The sequence below is a fragment of the Phalacrocorax aristotelis genome, chromosome 7, assembly GCF_949628215.1.
Source record: "Phalacrocorax aristotelis chromosome 7, bGulAri2.1, whole genome shotgun sequence".
Taxonomy (NCBI): domain Eukaryota; kingdom Metazoa; phylum Chordata; class Aves; order Suliformes; family Phalacrocoracidae; genus Phalacrocorax; species Phalacrocorax aristotelis.
In genome coordinates this window covers 18723620-18742329 of record NC_134282.1, presented here as the reverse complement: position 1 = coordinate 18742329, position 18710 = coordinate 18723620, and the positions used below count along the sequence as shown (strand labels likewise).

General features: G+C 48.4%; 1 protein-coding gene across 4 annotated transcripts in view; it reads right to left on the bottom strand.

The window, feature by feature from the left end:
* DIS3L2 (DIS3 like 3'-5' exoribonuclease 2) overlaps window positions 1-18710 on the bottom strand; it is a 196921-nt gene that overhangs the window by 27058 nt on the left and 151153 nt on the right. For all 4 annotated transcript variants that reach the window (XM_075099086.1, XM_075099087.1, XM_075099089.1 and 1 more), the window contains one exon: window positions 12597-12676. In XM_075099086.1, the coding sequence (XP_074955187.1) occupies window positions 12597-12676 (80 nt within the window). The remainder of the gene's footprint in view (window positions 1-12596; window positions 12677-18710) is intronic.

The following is an 18710-nucleotide window of genomic DNA, read 5'->3' as shown; positions in this document are numbered from 1 at the left end:
ACCAGGTCTGCAGCACTAACAAGCTCCAAACACCTCGATCCTTCCCCCTGCATCCTCACGCACACACAAGCTTTTTATTCTAGCAACCCCACAGACTACCCTAGGACTGAAAGGGAAAAACATAACAGCCAGTGCATGCCTAGATGTTCATTCTGTATGTGCTGACAGTTTCACTTTAATCCTACTTTTCACATTTAAGGTGTTAATGGGAACCCTGATGCATATCAGAGGGAATGCGCACAGATAGAAGATAGATGCGTGAGTCTAAAACCCTGCTCCCAGATTTCATATCAAGTGCTGGATTTGTTTATATCCATATGATACAATCTCCATAAAAGCAATCAACCACCACCGAAAGGAGATGTTTCAATATCTGCACAGCCTTCACACAGACTAGGCATTAGGTTTGCTTTTATGATGCAGAATAATATAATAGATTCCTTCCACAAGTTCCCAAATGTTGTTATTAAGTATTGCTTCTCTAATAAAATATGCTGCAACATACAGTAGTACATGATGTGGCATTTACACAAGTCTTTTCTCTATATAGGACTTGCTGGCTTTTAAACAAATCTGTCTCTTCTATACACTACAGAAGCACAAGATGAGTAATTATGTTCTCTGCTTAATAATGTTTTTGCACTGGCCAATTTAACAGCTAATCTCCACAAACCTCTGAGATAGTCCCCCAGCAGCTACATTTGCATGTTGTAATCAAGTCTTGCTATTAAATCATACTTTGCAACAATAGCTGAGCTGTCAAGTACAAGCACTGGCTGTTGCGCTGGCACCGTGCAGGCAAAAGCCCTGGATAAACATGCACAAAGGCACACCGCTCTGCCAGCTAAGAGAGCATCCCTTTGCACTTTTGGGAGCTCAGGGATGGCTGCACCCAGCACAGATCTCAGGACAAGCATCCTTTGTCTCTCTGGAGTGGCCAGTCAGCTTGCAGGTTATTTTCTCCGGCCCTGCATGCTGCTCTCTGCTGTGGTGCAAAGCCAAACTGGTTCGGCTGCTGCGCTCTGTCTTACTCCTTGGCCTGCTTCCTACAGTGTCCTTGAAAAATTGAGCACTCCAGGTGCAACAGAGAGACCCCTTTGTTACAAAGGTTCCCACCTCGGCTGTGTGGGCAGAACAGCCTGTGGAACCATACTGTGAATCAGACCACTGCACCCTTCAGGGTTAACTACCCTCCTTGAGAAAACCCTGCCCAATTTTCCGGTTTCTTTGCTGTCCTTATTGATCACAGTACAGCATGAAGGTGCAGCTGAGAGGGCAGGCCAGCACTCACTCAGTTAAGTGTCCCTGTTAGTGTCATTGTATTTTGGCTGTGGAGCCTAGGGACGGCTGGTGTGACACACGGCATTAAACAGATGTCTAATCTTCCTCTACCAGTTTCTACCAGGGACGGATTCTTTTGCTCCTCACTGTCCCAGTCACCCTCTGGAAAACTCACCCCCAAAGAGACTCATATAACCCCAGCTTAGCTCAGCACCATACTCCCGCTCCAGTACATTCACTGAAGCAACATGTCCCTTCTCCTCTGCTTTCTCAGGACCTCAGTTTTCTCTCAACAGGGATAGGGACTGTGAAGATCTGAGTCACCCCCGTGCATCTGTCAAATAACTGCACCAGGAGGCAATTCCTATGAATTCCCTGCAGCAATCATCACTGCACTGGTCCAGGCTGTTATTTGGTGTTGAAACATCTTGCTCTGAACAAGATTCTGCTTTTCTGCATTCCCCTACAAAATGCCGCAAATGTGCAATAAATAGCAGAGCCCTTGTTAAACCCTGCCTTTTGCAGTAGCTGTACCATAAGGCAGAGTTTCAACACAGTGATGCAGATCATTTGTGGCCCAGCCACATTGATGATGCCTTTCTGTCCTCACGATTCTTCCTACACATTAGCACAATATTTACTTCTACCTTGCCCTGTACTTCCCATTTATCTAGAAATTTGACAAGGTTTCCTTCCTTTTAACATGGAGACAGAGGGAAAGGAGAATTTCTTGCTGGAATTGGCTTACTCTGCACAAGTTGACCAATCAATCTAGATTCAATCTGTCTCGCTAATTGTTGGGGGCTGGAACTGACCCCAGGCTGGCCCAGCTGGGAGCAAGCAAGCAAGCACAGGCAGCCTACTCCCAGCCTCTCCTGCTTTACACTGCAAACAAATCACACCAGACCTGTCTGAGTATGACGGACCCTGCCTGCTGCCCTGTAACCTGGACACTTATGCCCAGCCCCGCATCACCAGGCAAGTGGCACTGCACTAGACAGTACCTGTCTGGCAGCAAGACTGCAAAAGAGCACTGAGCTTAAATAAAGCATGAAAAACTTATTAATAAGATGACTTCTCCAACAGGTGCCCTGTTTTACTGCAATAGAGCTGCCTCCCTACCTCCCTAGGTCTTATTTGACCACAAAGTCCCTCCCAGGGGTACTTCGAGGGAAGCCAAGCCAGTGTGGCCTTTCTTGTCTGCCAGGACAACTGCACATGTAGCTGCTCACTAACCTGATTATGTTGAGATGAGTAGGGTTTGCATCAACTCTTTCACTACATCAGGCTCTTTAACCTGGACTGTCTGAGCAAAATGAGATTATGCCAGATGTGCAACATGGACAAGAGCTCTGCCAGGGCTGGCTTTCACCAGGGCGACTGGGGATGTGATGAGCAGTTGGGATGTCAGTCTCTGCTGAGCTCAGCTGGGGATGGAAAGAAATGTCTACTGGCAGCCCAGAAGGAGGCAAAAGCTCTGCTGAATGGGGCAGGAGAGAGCAGCAATCCGATCAGCAAGAGACGCTCAGTAACAGTTAATCACTGCTGTGTTCAAGCAGCAAAGTTAACAGAGGAGCAGGAGGGCAGAGTGCAAGGAGAGAGGGAGGGGAAGCAGGGGATACTGAGTTTTTCAGCTCACAAGACCAGTGCCAAGAGTAGCATGGCCCCACAGAAGCAGTAAAGCCACACAAGACCTTACCCAGGTTAAAACCCAGGCTGGGCTCTGCATTGCCTGCGGTGCACCACCTGCACCACAAACGAAGTGTGGCAGGTAATCACGCTCAAGGCAGCAGAGCTGAACCACCCCTCTTTGCAGTAACTGAGACTTGAGTGGCAATGATAAAAGTTCACTTTCCTCTATTCCCTCCTGTTTGATGATTGCAAAGTGCTTTATAAATGCTAATAAAAAAGTCCCAGAGGACTCTTGCTCTTTTCTACTTTACAAATGGCAGCAGAGCAGAGACAGATGACACAACTTTTCAGAGACCATGTAAGGGCCAGCCTCTGAGCTGGGAGCTGAACCTGGACCTCCTGCCCTCCATGTGGTGACCCGGTGAGGGGTCCAGTGGGGTCACCAGAGAACAGGATATTTCTAGAGAGATTAGCAGAGGCAGAAAAGCTATCAAGACATCTTGGCCAGTAATGATGCTGCTCATTTAAGGGTGCTTCTGCTCACCAGCCCCATTTTAGACGAGGCAGGTGAAGGACACAAAATTTAAGATGTTCAAAGCTGATCTGAGAAATTTAGAACCATCTTCCATTAAAATTAATGGAAACATTAATGCAAAGTACACTCAGATCCTCAAGCAGGTTCTTTCCAAGCAAGATCTTTCCATTAACTTGAAAGGAAGTTGTACCCAAATCCTCTTACGTGGCTGGGAATGTCTCAGACGATACAGGCAAAGCCAGGTTACAAATCCATTAGGCTCCAGATTGACTAATACATGACATATTGAAAGAGGTGAAAGTGCTAAGCTGTAACAGGAACCCCACTCAGGGTGACCTTGACACCGTGAGGAGCTGAGCACACAAAACATGCTTGTGATTCGAGGCTCCTTTTTTCGATGGAGAAGAAGCAGGGGGGTGTGGAGGGAGCAGAGTCCATTGCCAGACTGATTTAGCTGCTCTGAACTGTGGAAAAACAGTTGAAAAAGCAGCAAGACTGAGAGAAAAGCACAGCAGTAGCTCAGAAAGTAGAACTGCTCACCCTTGCTGCTTGGGAGGGGATAAGGAGAGATGCTTCCTCTCTCACCTTCTGATTTGTGAGGCCGTAATTTCAAGCAATAAGGCACACTGAATGCCCAGCTTGGCAGAGTACATGGAGAGGAGGCAGGACTCAAAGCAAATGCCCTGTTCTTCCAGGCCCAGCAGTTGGCAAAACCCAGCTTTACAAAGAAGTGAGTGGTGTCAATGCCAAACTGATCGTTTACATTAACACAGAATGTGTGCCAGGAATTTAAAACGGGGAGGATTATTCCAGCTGCTGACCTCCTGTGCCTGGAGGGCTTCAGGTAGCTACTGCTCCATTAAATCCACTGACTAGTAGGGTCTAACACACCTTCCAAAATTGCACTTGTCCTTGAGCAATGGAGAATTCCTTGGTCTTCTCTTGGGACATTTTGCCAGTGGTTAATCTCTCTTGCTTTTCAAATGCATGCTTTATTTTTAGTCTGAATGCTTCAGCTTTCAGCCAGTAGCTCTTTGCGAGAGAGCAATCCCAGCTGGCTGACAATCCACCCTGTTACTCCAGCTTACATTGCCGATCCCCTAGGGAATGAAGGTACTTAGTGCTGAACAGACTATAGGGGTCCTGCTCATGGCAAACTGAAAGCCCTCACTCTCTCCAGGCAGAAAGCACAGATCAAACAGCAAGCTGGTGAGCAGAACTGGAAGGTCTTTCTCCAAGGAGAGTATTCTTCATCACCACCAGCACAACAAATCCGAGTACTTAGCATCCCATTCATAATCTTTGGTCTTACTCCACTGCCTGCCACCGCATGCAACTTTCCACCGCTAGTTTGTACCTAAAGCACATCCTAAGAAAGCAAAAGAATGCAGCACATGTGCTTGCCTGCCAGCGCCAGTGCTCCCTACTTGTAACATCACAGAGTGGACAGCAGAACCTATACCCAGCAGAGAAGTTGCTCCGTACCATGACCACACATTCAAGGACACAGAGACTAAGCCAAAACAAGGACAACTTCTCCATATTTGTTATGAAAAAGTATGCCCAGAAATCCTGCTGGGAGAGGGATGGCTAGGGGGTTTGAAGATTTTCTAGGCAGATCTCAGCTCAGGAGAGGGCATTCTTGGGCCCAAAATCAATCCAGTGACTTGGGTTCAAGGTGCAATTGAGAGGTGCTTTTTGTGGAAGAAGGATTATTCACCCTTTCCCAACATCAGACCTGCCCTCTCACATGTACCTAAGGGCTAATCAGAGACTCCTCTGATTCAGGGCTGCTAAGAAAACCCAGATCTATGGATTAGGTTAGCAATTCTAGGTCACATATAGCTCACTGTCTTTGGCATTAAACAGACATATATAGGCCAGGGAAATGCTGTTGAAATGCTGCTGACGGCTTCCAAACATATTGTTAAGCAAATGGATATGTAAACAGATCTCCAGGGATCATACATAGAGACAGCATCTCTGACTCAATTACAATTGCAGCTGATTTTCTCACCTACTTGACTGCCACCGAATACCCAGACATCTAACACCGACACAACAAGGCTTTACAGCTCCTCTCCAAGCAAACACTTACTGAAACAGCTAAGATGACAAACTCCCCTGATTCAACCAGGGAGAGCAGGGAGGTTGCACACTCACATGGGTTTAAGAGCCCAGTCTTTCCTCCCCCTTGAGAGCAGGAGCACACACTGACTGTTCTGGTACCCCATGAGGATTTAGAGAGAGATGTACTGGTTGATGTGGTATATTGTGTAGGACACCAAATAAAGCCTCAAACGTTCATTTGGAAGGGGTCAGGTCATCTTCAAATCCCATCTACTTGCTCAAGGGAAAGGCAGGTTTCCTTGATGACCTTTTCCACTTGCAGACCCCACATGGAACTGACACTCCAAGGGGTTGGCAGTTACTTTTTCTACAGCACTGATGGACTGGAAACCTGTTATTAAGCAGCAGGATGGCAGGAAGAGGCAGGTCTGTGTCAAGAAGAGCAGCTAAGTAGTACCTGGGCAGAGCCTTTTTTAAGAGCCCTTCTTCCTCACCTAGAAATGGCCATAGGGTCCCTTCTGCAAGGAAAGAACAACTCTACGCTTCTCGAAGCCTCAAGTGACAAAGGCTATTTTGCAGCATATGTCCCAGCAGCCTTTGGTTATGGCATACAGAAACTGAACTCATGCCTTAGGCAGGAAGGATTACGTATCTTTTGAAGTTTTAAAGGTCAACCTCCAGACTTATTCTCCTGGACAATTTATCCTACACTGAACCAATGCCAAAGCCAGGAGGACTGGTTTATCTCCACGTACAGTGACAGAATAATTCACCAGCCTTTGCTGGGCAACTCCAATTCTTACCCTTTGGCAGGTGAAGGATATACATCACCTGCTGACTTGGGTAAAGTTCAGTGCCAGGAAGTCAAACAAAAAACAAGACATGGTATCATAAGAAAAACTCCAACCTGCTTAGTACTCTTTTGTAAATTGTATCTTCTGGGCAGTGCTAACTCATGCCCTGGCTTGAATTTTGCTTCCAATTCAACTCTCATCCACACAGGCAACCCTTCCACCACAGCTCAGTAGTGTTTTAAGGCCGGGGCAGGCTGCCTCAGTCTCAGACCCAGGGGCTGGTTAGAATGAAAGTGGTGGTACTCCTAATGAAAACACAGGCTTCTTTACCCCAACTGCCTCTGATGCCTTTCTGTGGCCTCCAAAGGCAGATAAACCCTTCCACAGCTCACCAGAAGAGTCTCAGGGCAGCTCAGCTACCTGCAATACAACAAGACTTGGGCAACACTTGCAGAAACAGAACTTCAGTGCAGTGGGACATGCCTCATTCCAGTTAAGCCACCTTGTCCAACAGGGCATCCTAAAGTGAAAATCCTACCCTGGAGAATTTTACATTGGCTGGTAGATCCATTTCTGGAAATTTAATTAATTTTATTTTGATCTGAAATCTAAACAAGGTATTTCATAAGCTTCAGGTGAATAACTGCTACTAGACAGCATCCATCCGAGCCTGTGATGTCAAGGGATTACATGTATATGGATTTTCCTCATGAAGTCCCAGTCTGCCAGGCAAGACAAACAAGAGGAGATGCCACCTTCAGAGACTTCTGGCCATGCAGTTCAAAGCAGGGCAGAGCATGTATTTGCTGATCAGTAACCAGAAAATCAGGTGCCATTAGGGGAGACCACCACCTCCTTTACACCAATACATGCAGTGCTGCTTTGCTGGGATGCATGCCATGAAACAACCATGCAATAAGGCAGGTCAGGCACCCAGCGACCGTGTGAGCTGTGCAGCAGCTCCTTGTACAAACAACCCACTCTGCAAGCCTTGATTTCTCACATGAAACAAAACATACTGCGGTAAACCTGCCAGCTCATTGCAAAGCAACCAGGTCCATGCTAAAGTCCAGCACATGAGCGTACACCTGGGAAGTACATCTGAAAACAAATCAGTTATGCTGTGTCAGCTGCTTTACATATTTTGTTCCTAGTGCTCCCAGTCAACAGCTCTCCTAGCAAAAAAGAATAAATCCCAAACAATTCCGCTTTGCTCTATTCAGAAAAATAACCCCCCCCAAACCTCCACCCAAGCTCTGTTTACACCAAACCTGCTGCAATCCTGAATGGTAGCAATAAATGGAGTGAGCTAATGTGTTAGTGACAAATAACCCGTTCAAACAATTCAAGCATAATTATAGGCTGGCTCTCCTGATGTAACATTGGGTACATCACTGCAGATATTACATTCACCTTATGAAAAGATTGCACAGAGGAGCTCAGCTGGTAACCCAAACAGCATTATATATCACTAGCCTGTCAGCATCAGGAGTGCATGCACCCTGGCATTTGAAGTCCTGGTGTTTTAAGTGATAATCCAATGTACCAGGCATCATTGATCTCTATATAAAAGGGGGCACCACTTTTCTTTCAGCTGGAGCTATTTTTCACCTCCCATCCTGAAGAGTTGTGTAGTGCTGCCCGCAAGTGGCTACACTGCACAGCAGCTCTATCTGTAGTACTCCGGGTCCCTGGAGACAAAAAATGATCAATACTCCAACGCTGCTTTCGTAAGAGGTCTCTAAGTGCTTTCATGCGAGATGCTGCTCCTCTGGGTTTAGAAATTACTCTGAAGAGAACATGAAAACCCCCGCTGCAAATTCATAATCCTGACACAAACCCCAGCTGCAGCAAGGAATTAAAATGAAATTCAGTGGCAAACTGCAAGCTGGTCTATCGGCAAAGGCGGTGTCTGTGATGTGAGGAAGGGACCTACAAAAGACACAATACCTAGAGGCTAAGGGAACAAGAAAACCATGTTAGAGGAGAAACAGCTGGGGACAAGAAAGCATCACAATGCCCTGCAAATATGGCCCACATAACAGGATGAATCTTGACAAGGATTTATAGCTCCTTGGTGGGTCTGGGGTGGCAGGGATCCTGAGTGCTGCATCATCTGAGAAAGGTGACAGTAATCAGAGAGTCTTGGGAGGAAGACAGGTATTTGAATGGTCAGACTTGCTACGGGTAGATGGACAGAGCCTAGGAGGTCTCCAGAGAAGTGTATGGGTAGCGACAGTGAACACAGAAAACAGACTGAATCTTCTATTTCTTGGAAACAGCCAAAAGATACTGAACTTCTCGCAATTAATGTCTTCCACAGGGATGTCAAGTTGGCTTTGGCTCTTCCTGCACTCGGGCTGGAAGAAGTCTTTCATTACCATCTGTAACCTTTCTTGACCTAACCCTTCTCACTGCCTGGCAGCCCACAAGAGTAGGACCAGCCACGCCAGGCAGGCAGGCTTCAGAGCGGGCAGCCATTGCTTCCTCAGCACAGCTGGTATCATATTCCTAGACTGGGGACTGGTGAGTGCGTGTTGTAAGACAGGATTCATGAGCCCTAGTGGATGCAAATGGCCTTGATGGTCTTTTGCCACCTGGCTGGGTTTTGCAATTGGATCCTGTGCAGTGCCAGAGAAACCCAGCCTGTGCAGGAGGCAGCGGCAGAAAGCCAAACCCACCCTCAACACCCGACTCATGCCGCAGCCACACCTCAGGACGGCTGGCAGGGCTGTCCTCTCCTGGATGTGACTGCTCTGGGGCCACGTGAAGGCTGACAATATGCTCCTGTTCCAAATGTCACCCAGCACCGGTCACTGGCTGTCCCCGTGGCACAGCACAGCACTCCTGTCGCAGGACAGGCTTCCTACAGCAGCCCGGTGCAGCAGCCCAGCACAGCAGCCCTGTGCTCTGTCGATTACACTGACTAATTCCCATTAGGGAGAATTTAAGTAACATGGCTTAAAAATGAGCAAGTAGACTGCTTGTTTCTGTGGGAGGTCAAGTGATTTCCTCTGGGGCCAGGAAGGACTGAAGGGCTGGGAAGGACTGGCAGCCAAGGGGAGGAAAGTGTCTGGGTCTGAGCAACGGGAGAAGTGGAGGAGTGGGTGAAGGGGAGGATTGGTGTCCCCTGGTCTCACCCCTGTGACCACAGGAGCAGTGACAGCCTCTCTCCTCCATACAGCTCAAGCACAACCCTTGGATTGCTACTGGGACTACAAAGTGCCATCAGATACCAATATGTTATAACAGGGGGTGGAGGGGCAAGCAGCTGGTTGCTAAGCTCCTCTTCTGCTCTCAGTCCAAGGCTCCACCGATTCCAGTCTCCCCAGAGTGGTCGGCACCCAGGACATGATAGCGGGTGGGCACGTGGTGAGCATTGTGCCTGTGAACGCTGCTGCAGGCAGGCAGGCAGGCAGGCAGGCAACAGGAAGCTGCTGGGAGCGGGCAGAAGTTCCTTGGCAGGGTTTTATCATCTTAAAGGGAACAAATTTGAACTGATTGCCCTTGTAAGAGCCTGCATGGTACTTGCTCTTCTAGCCTAAGCAATAGAAATTTTAATTGCTCTAGTAATTACACTTTCAGCAATGCTGCAGTCCTTTGTTCTGAAGGCGGAAGGCCAATATCCACTGTTCTCCGGTGGCCCCGTCTGGCTGCAGCTTGGAACAGCATTTGCCACTTGGAGGGGAAGGGACGCTCCTCCAGTGACCAGGGTGGCACTGAGCCTTGCCATGCATAGCCCCGCTCACACAAATCTCCGGAGCACTGGGCACATTCCCCAAGTCAGAAAGGGTTCCCATCAGTCGGGATCACCTTCGCTTCCTCCTGTTAAAGCTGCTGCTCAAGAGCTTCACACACTTGCCCTCCTGCCACGAGTGTGTCCCTGGCACGGGTCCCAGCCCTGCTGCTTTGCTGAGGATGCTGGGCTCTAGGGTGCACATTTCCAGTCTTTACCATGTATGAGCTTACAGGGATCCGCAGTGTATTGCCAGCATTTCTTCTCTGGGCTATAAAAAGCTCCAAAACATGGTGCAGACACAAACATTACGTCGCTTTAACTTCTTGGTATGCCTTTAGAAGAATGCAGAAGAGCTGTTACCCCTTTGGGTCCTGATGAGTACCGTCAAAGCCTGAGCAGGCTTTGGAGAACACAAGTCCTACAATTTACCCTGGGAAATTTCTAAGGAAAAATTATCATGCCAACTGCCACACTACTGTATGTATAATGAATTAACCCTATAAAAGGCCCAGTGCTTGATAAGTACAGTCTCTGCTTGGCTGAGCAGAAGCTGCGTCCAGTGCTTCACTACACTATTCAAATGCAATGCTCTGTTGTCAATAAAGCTGCAGCGCATGTGGGCTCCTCCAAAATCACCCAGAGTATAACCAGAATCAAGCACATGTTTGGCTCAAGGGCACTTTACCTGCAAGAATACATCAGCCATAGCACAGACCTTCACAGTTCAGTTCTCCAGCCAAGGATTGTCTGGGGCGCTGGGCTGCACGCACAGGGCGTAGGAGGATAAGTGTGTGCACAGACTTAGCGAGGCTCTCCCTGGGAAACGGGGTCCTGCTCCCCCCAGGTTGGTCAAGCAAACTATAAAATACAAAGCACAGGGCCCCGCAGGGAGGTACAACTGCAGTTTGGATTCATCAGACACGCACAAATTCTGGGTTTACTTGCAATCCCACTCATCCTGCCTGCGCTGTATTTTTCCAACCCATGATCCTGGCTGGCATGGCTTGGGGTGGCTCGGCTCCCACGCTTGCCAGAAATGCAGGTCACAGCCATACATCTCTAAATCAACAGCTGCCAACATGCCACAGCTACTTTGTCACATGCTGGACCACTTGCAGCTAAAAGCAAGGTTTCCAGGCAGAATTGCTATTGGCCTTAGCGCTTAAACAAAATAGCTCCACTCCCATCCCTGGAGTTTCCTCAAACAATGGCACAAAACACCCACTGGAGCCTGGGGAGAGGAGGGTCTGTGGCAGAAAAAAATGCGGCTGCTGATTTTTGAGATATACGCCACACAATTAGAAACACTGGATCTATAAACATCCTTAACAAACCCCAATAGGTCTGGGGGTTTTCTTTTCCTTGCCGTCCATTGTGTGCTGCCGCCTCTAAAAACCTCAAAAACAAAAACTCTTCCCTTGTTGATTTTATGCTTTGGTGCTAAACTGCACGTTTCCCTGTCAGTTTGGTGGTGTTGGAGGTACCAACTCTGCTCATCCATGCCTCCGGACCCAGGATAGTTGGGATGGGACCATGTACCACATGCTAATTGCCCATCCACAGGTGGGAAGGATTCTCCCAGAAATCATGTCCTTTCTTGTTTAAACACTAAGATTTCTCAGCTTAGAAAGGGGTAGGTGCTGTTTGTGGATGTCCCTCATCCTTGTCGGGACTGTTCTTGTCAGCGTTTCAGAGCAGATCTAATTACAGGCTGTTCCCTTCATTGAAAACTTCACAGATCCTCCTTTTTTAGGTTATCCTTCAATAACTGGCAAGAAGCAGAACTATATGGGTGGAGGTAACAGGCTATGGATTTATGACATGCTGGTATTCAGGCAAAGTAACCCAGTGTGAACACAGAAATATCCTGAACTGTGCTGCTGCTGTCAATTTGATAATGAGAATGTGATTTAAAATAAAAACATCTTGGGTGCCAATTCACTACAGCAGCTAGTAAAAATAGGCAGAATACCTAGAAATTGAGGACTCTGTGCTCCAAACACATCCAAAGCTTGAATACCATACGGTACCTTATAAAAACAGGGCGCGTGGCTGCACTGGGGCTACTTTCACTGAGAGAAAGGCCACTCAGTGAACCCACGCATGAGCTTTAGCAGAGAATGGGGTGCTGTGTGTCTCTAGGTGAGCAGAGGTGAGGGGTGCCCTCTTCAGTGCTCTGAAGCCTTTGGATGCTTACCCCCAGTTCACGCTCCCAGAGTCACCCCACACAAAACAGTACAGGGTCTGAGTTGCAAACATCCCTTGGTGAGTTCTGTCAGATCCTGTGGTACCCAAAAGCTGGCCTTTTAGCCAAATAAAAGCAGCTTTCAAGTGCTGCAGAAAAAAAGGGGGCTGCAGGGCCTCGTGTATTTTAAAGGATCTGGCCTTTACAGGAGCTGTTCCCAGTTTCAGGTCAAGCCTGAAGCCTCATTTAATCTACTTTTAAGTGGTACAAGCAGTTGTGATCCTTCTGCCAGAAGTCAGGGCAGTTTCCTTTCAATGCACCTTCCCCTATCTGCTGTGTTCAGTCTTCCGCAGGACTTACTTGTTGCTGTCCCGGTACTGATAGATATAACAGCCTTGAGGCATCCCACTCTCCTGGTCCAGCGTAAATGAGAGCTTCAGCTGCAGAGAGGAGAGGGAGTGGGGGAGAATGAAGAGAGGGAGAGAGAGAGAGAAAAAAAGCAGCGTTTTAGGCTCTCAGTCATCACAGCAACTTCAGGAGAGGCTTGTGGGAGAAAGCTTAACTCACTGACTGACACGCAAACACCATGGCCTGGAACATACTGTGGGGTTCCAAACCTCAGGGAAAAGTCACATGCGTTGCAGAAACCTCTTGCTTTTTCCACCCTTTGTTACTATAAAGTGTTTGTGGTTCTTCTGAAATGCATGGGTCATAACGGTTCACCCCTCCAAACCCACCCACACACACCACTCTTCACCAAAGCGATTGCGGTTCCCCTCAGACACTAAAGAAATGAATCTTCTCCATCGGCAGCTGTAGTTCCCACGAGTCTTTCCCTGAAAACTTTCCCGGCTCCATTTCATTCCTCCAGTGCATTAGAACAGAAGAGAAACCACAAAGGGAAAGGTGACAGATTTTTCCTTCTGTGCAGAGTTATTAAAGAGCTGTTAGAAGGGTTTGCAGTTTGGATCCGTGTCCGGCAGAAGGCTATGATGTGACCTGGAAGCTGCTTTCTTTGCAGCTCCAAGAAGGCATTCGGCAAGGGCTTTCAGGTTTCAAACATGGCTTATTTTATTTAAGGGGGAAAAATGAATCCTCTTTTAACAAGCAACAGAATGGTTCTGTGGGGAGACTTTTTTTTTTGCTGAAAATGCCTCCAGTGATTTTATACGCTGAACTGCCTAGAAAACAGCGTGGGGCTGAGCACTGCAGCAGCCCTGCATATCCAAGCAGCCCCTCATTCTGCAGGGGAAGGCTGCTGGCCCCCAGAGCAGTGTCCCACCAGGTCCTGTAGCCACGAGGTATAGCCCCTGGGCTCTGCAAAATGGCCAAGAGCCAGCAGGCTGGGTAAGAGAAGCAGCATCCTTCAGAGGAGGTAGCTGTGGGCTCTATGTGCTGAGCGCTTTGGCTTTTTGGGGGTCACAGAGATTACTAACAGCAGGATGGTACGGGACTCTTGAAATGCTCTGGGAAGACCATCGCAAGGGCTAAAAGACAAAGGAGGTTTGTTATGATGAGCCTGACCTTTTTAAACAGGGAAAGGAGGAGAGAGCAGCATTGAGCCATTTGATCACAGGCTCCTCTCCTCTGGGCTTCAAGGAAATTGCTAACTCAAATTAACAGCTTATTCAGGAATGAACACAGAATTAAAACATCTTTCTCCCGTAGGCAGTTAAGAAACCCTGTGTGCTGAATCATTAGATGCTGCAATGATTTTCCCTTCCCTAAAGGGTAGCGAAGTCATACACTGTGCTCTCACTGACCCAAATAAAACTGCATACCATGAAATCATAGAAAAATCCACCATCTCAGATAATGAGTTAAGAACTAAGTACCAGGCCAAATCCAGCTGATTTCCCTTGACTCCTGTGCCCCTAACTCTGTAAGCCATTCAGAAACTCACGCTCCTGAGACAGCATGTATCACTCATGTCTGTGCTTTGCATGTGCCTGTGGTACAAGTATCATGATTCGTACCGCTGTCCAGATGGCAACCTCTCATGCTCTCAACCAAGCAAGCTTTGATCTCACTACAGCGTAGCATATTCGTCAGATTCATTTTGGAGACCAGTGTCTAAGGCAGGACTAGCAGGACCAGCTGGGGATGTTTCTTCATGAAGCCAGGCTGCAGCTCCAGCCTTTCCAGATGCTATGATGGCACACGGCAGCTACCCCACAGGAGCAGGAGATCAGCAAGAAATAAGCCATCTCCCCAGGGGAGACAAACAATTGCCTTGCTGTGGCACGGGCAAAGGTCACTTGTCCATAACCAAGGAGAGCTTGGTTTGGCATAAAATATTCCTATAAATCAGGGTGAGCTGCCCTGGTTTGCGGAACGGAAGGAGGAACTGGGAACTGCCCAAGTTGTTTTTCTGGGCCAGGTTTTCCAAAGCTTTACTGCTAGAGTATAAGAAAGTACCTCTGAGTCTGAGACAAAGGGACAGCAGTTATCTCAGGCACAGCTCCACCTGGTCCTGCACTTTGAGGAAAGGGCACTGCACTGCAGAGTTACTAGAGAACAAACAAAAAAGGAAGTGCAAAATCAGGCAAAAGTGTGGCTTGGCCACTTTCAACAACATTTCTGATCAGGGCAAACTCAGGAATGCCTGAGCCTCTTGTTTGCAGCTCTCAGCTAGGCAGACTTCGGGCTTGCAGTAACCAAGCATCTCTGATTACAGCTCACCTGGGCTCTGGGCCCCCAGCACCACCCAGTGCTGGAGCCAGCTTGTGCAAGGAGACAAGTCCAGGGGAAGGGAAGGAAGGAAAAGGGCTTGGAAGGAAAACAGCCTTGTTTAGACAGGCTGCCAGGGAAAGCTTTGGGGCAATCAGGTATGGGAGGGTGACCTTTCCACTATCTGGGGGGACAGGGTCCCATGGAACCCGCCTACCCAAAAAGGAAAGATTGCAGTTCCCAGAGATAATGGGTTTTCAACTTTCTGTTATTTTAACCCTTCTTTGTCTGCTCTTGGTATTCCAGAAAAATAAAACACACCCTGTTTGGCAGGCTCAGCCACCTCTGCCTACAAGCCAGTGCCAGCAAGGCCTGTGTAACGGGGACATTGAGGTGCTGAAGCATGTCCAAAGAAGGGCAACAAAGCTGGAGAAGGGTCTAGAGAATAAGGAACAGCTGAGGAAACTGGTGTTGTTCAGCTTGGAGAAAAGGAGGCTTGGGGAAGACCTTATTGCTCTCTACAGCTACATGAAAGGAGGTTGTAGTGACATGGGTGTCAGTCTCTTCTCCCAAGTAACAAGCAATAGGACGAGACAAAATGGCCTCAAGTTGTGCCAGGGGAGGTTTAGATTGGATATTAGGAAAAAATTATTCACCAAAAAGATTGTCAAGCATCGGAACAGGCTGCCCAGGGAAGTGGTTGAGTCACCACCCCTGGAGGTATTTGAAAGACATGTAGATGTAGTGCTTAGGGACATGGTTTAGTGGTGGGCTTGGCAGTGCTAGGTTAACGGTTGGACTCGATGATCTTAAAGGTCTTTTCCAACCTAAAAGATTCTATGATTCTATCTGGGGCAATACCGTCAGGCAAGAGGATGCTGCTGCCAGCCACAGTGAGAAGATGATGCCACTCAGAGAAATGTCAGGGTCAGGCTGTCACACGGAGGGACATGTAACTAAAAGCCTGTCCCAGCAACCATAGCTCAAGGCAGCCATGTTGTCACTGATGCACAACATCCTGCTCTTCTGCAGATCCGCCCTGCTGATGCACTGCCATGGCCAGCCAGAAGCAGGAAGAGAGGACCTGTGACTGTCACCCAGGCGAGGAGTCCTTACAGATCCCAAATGAACAGCCGAGCTCTGGCTGTGCAGCCACCAGCAACCAGCTGCCTTTGCTCATTTGGTGGCATTTGATCTCTGCAGGAAGCATGGAGCCCCCAGGCAAAATTCATCACAGTGTGGAAAGAGTGGGTAAGGAAGACAGAGAAAGACTAGCTGAGTGCTGTCAGGAGGCAAACTGGGATGCAGAGACTGTAGGCTTCCTACTAAGCTTGAAAAGTCTGTCCACACCCACCCGATATCATGTAGTTGGATCCTCTCTGCTGTTGGAGCCACAGGAGTGCTCCACTGACCACCCTCAGACAGGTGCTCACTTCTGCATGGCTGGGCTCAGCTGCAAAGGCACTATGCTCCCTGGCACCTCGGTGCTTTGGAAGGTCCGCTTTACAGATTTTTTCTCTCAGGCTAAAGCTAATCTATGAGATGCCTGCTGCCAAAGATCTCTGAGAAAAAAAATCAGGTGTCCTTTCCCAGCTCTCTGCACACCCTACACTGCTGCTTCTCTCTGGACCCATCTCCTCCAGCACCCGCCCTTTCCTCTTGCCATCATCCATGAAGCACAAAACCTCTGGTTACTTCTGAGTTAAAGAAGGTTGCAGGGCAAGGGTGGGGGCAAGAGAGATGTCCAGAGCTGATCAACCACTTTATCACTCCTCCTATCTGACTTCTGCTACAGCAATGTCACGAGACATCAAAAGCCTCCCAGATATACGAAGCCCTACAAAACAAGCAGGTTTTTGCAGTCCTCCTTCTGGCACAGCTCTAACTCTTAACCAATTTGACAACATTGGTCCAACACTGCATGCTGCTTTGAAGCTCCTTTTTTTGTGTGCCTGTGCTCCTTGTTAGAAGGCAAAGGCTTGCTGTAAAGCCAGCAAACAAACTAATACCAAGACAAAAGAAAAGGGCACTGCTCTTCAAAACACCAGATTTTATGCCTGTAGGGACAATGGGGGACTGAGGTTTCTTACAGAAATGCAAGTGCCAGGTGACCCCATTACAAGGGAGGCTCAGCAGATCAAGGGATCTCCAGCATTAAACATATGAGATCATTTCATTTTACAAGACACTGCTGGGCTTCACTGGCAGAGGAGGGGCAGAGGAAATTTCCCAGCGCCGTACTGTGGTGCGATTTGGCTTGCACTGCCCCCTTCAGAAGTGTAGCCCTGCAGCTCACATGCTAATAAAGATCCCTTTCCACTTCAATAGCTTTGCACATAAAGACACGCTCGGCATGGTGCGTGCATGAACTCAATGGGAAAGGGAGCTGGAACGAGGCCATGCTGAGAACAGGAGTGCTGCCTACCAGGCGAGCCCCATCAATAATTGAGATGTCAGAGGCACAGGGAGGTGTGTGAATAAGAGCTGTCAAAAGGAGTAATTGGGATCTGTGTGGATACAGTGATGGATAGGCTCGCTCACCACCAGACACACTGCAGTACACCCAAACAGAAGAGGAGCAGGGTACTGAAATTCAAAGGGGCTGGGGCAGGCTGTTTGATGGGCAGGAAGTCGTTGCCTCTGTGGTACCCAAAGTAACAAGCAGGTGTGGGCATGTTATCCGGTGATTAGCTGATGGAGCAAGAGAATGTACTCGCAACACGTGGCTCATCCTTGCAATGTTTGGTGGTACGTACTGCAGGCTCGTGGCTAATGCCACCTCCTTGAGGAAAGTCATCTCAAGGAAAGTCATCTCCTGTCCACAGTGGTCACTGGGCACAGAGGGCTGTGTGCAGATAACACTTATTTGTGCAATGACTCCAGTCTCTAGATTGGTAATGTCCTCCCGCTCTCTATTCCTACATTCTTAAGTCCAGCCGTTGGCTGATAGTGGGATGCCTCCTTGCTCCTCCATCCATCAGGCACTGATGTGCTTCATCTGCACCCGGGGTTCCCACATACACTCCCATGACAGTGGTGAGCAGACACGAAACCAGTGCACAGATACAAGACACCAGCGAAAGCAGGAGGACTCACGGCAACTACCCTTCAGTGCACTAACAGTTCTGTGCTGCTTGATCCCTGTGGGGACCCAATGCCCTGCCCAGGCAGACAGGCCTTGGTGGGGGGTGGTGTGGAAGCTGCCTATATCTTGGGGCTTCTTCCACCAAGGCCAGAAAGAGGCTTTTCAGAAAGGGGGAGCAGTGCTTAACACTGTCATGGACCTCCAGGCTTACCTGGGCTTCGGTGTAGCCAGCAGCCATCCTTATTTTAAAGGAAGTTTTAGACCTGCAGCAATTAGGGGCCCAGTCATGTGATAAAGCCTGGTAGCTCCAACAAGGATACAGCATTAGGAACAGCCTTCTGGCTGCTGAAATGCTGCCAGTACCTGTATTGACTTGACTGGGCAAATTCTGCATGCCCCTTGAGTAAATGGTTTGGCTTAGATCCCCCCGTTCCCAGCCTTGGCTCCAAGCAGCAAACCTCTGTCATTAGATGAAAAGTTTTCTCTACACATGCACTGTATCAGAGAGGTATTATTGGTTCAGCCAAGTAACCAGGTCAAAGATTTCAGATGTCCCAGTTCTGGGGCAATGTAAGGGCATGCTTTGGCCAGCCTTGGTTACAACTGTTCAAGATAATTCCACTAATGTGGTGGGGTATTCAAGCAGAAAGAGTTCACCCAGGGCAAGGAAGAGAGGCAGAACACGAGACTCCAAGACAAAAGCCAGGGGACTGGATCTA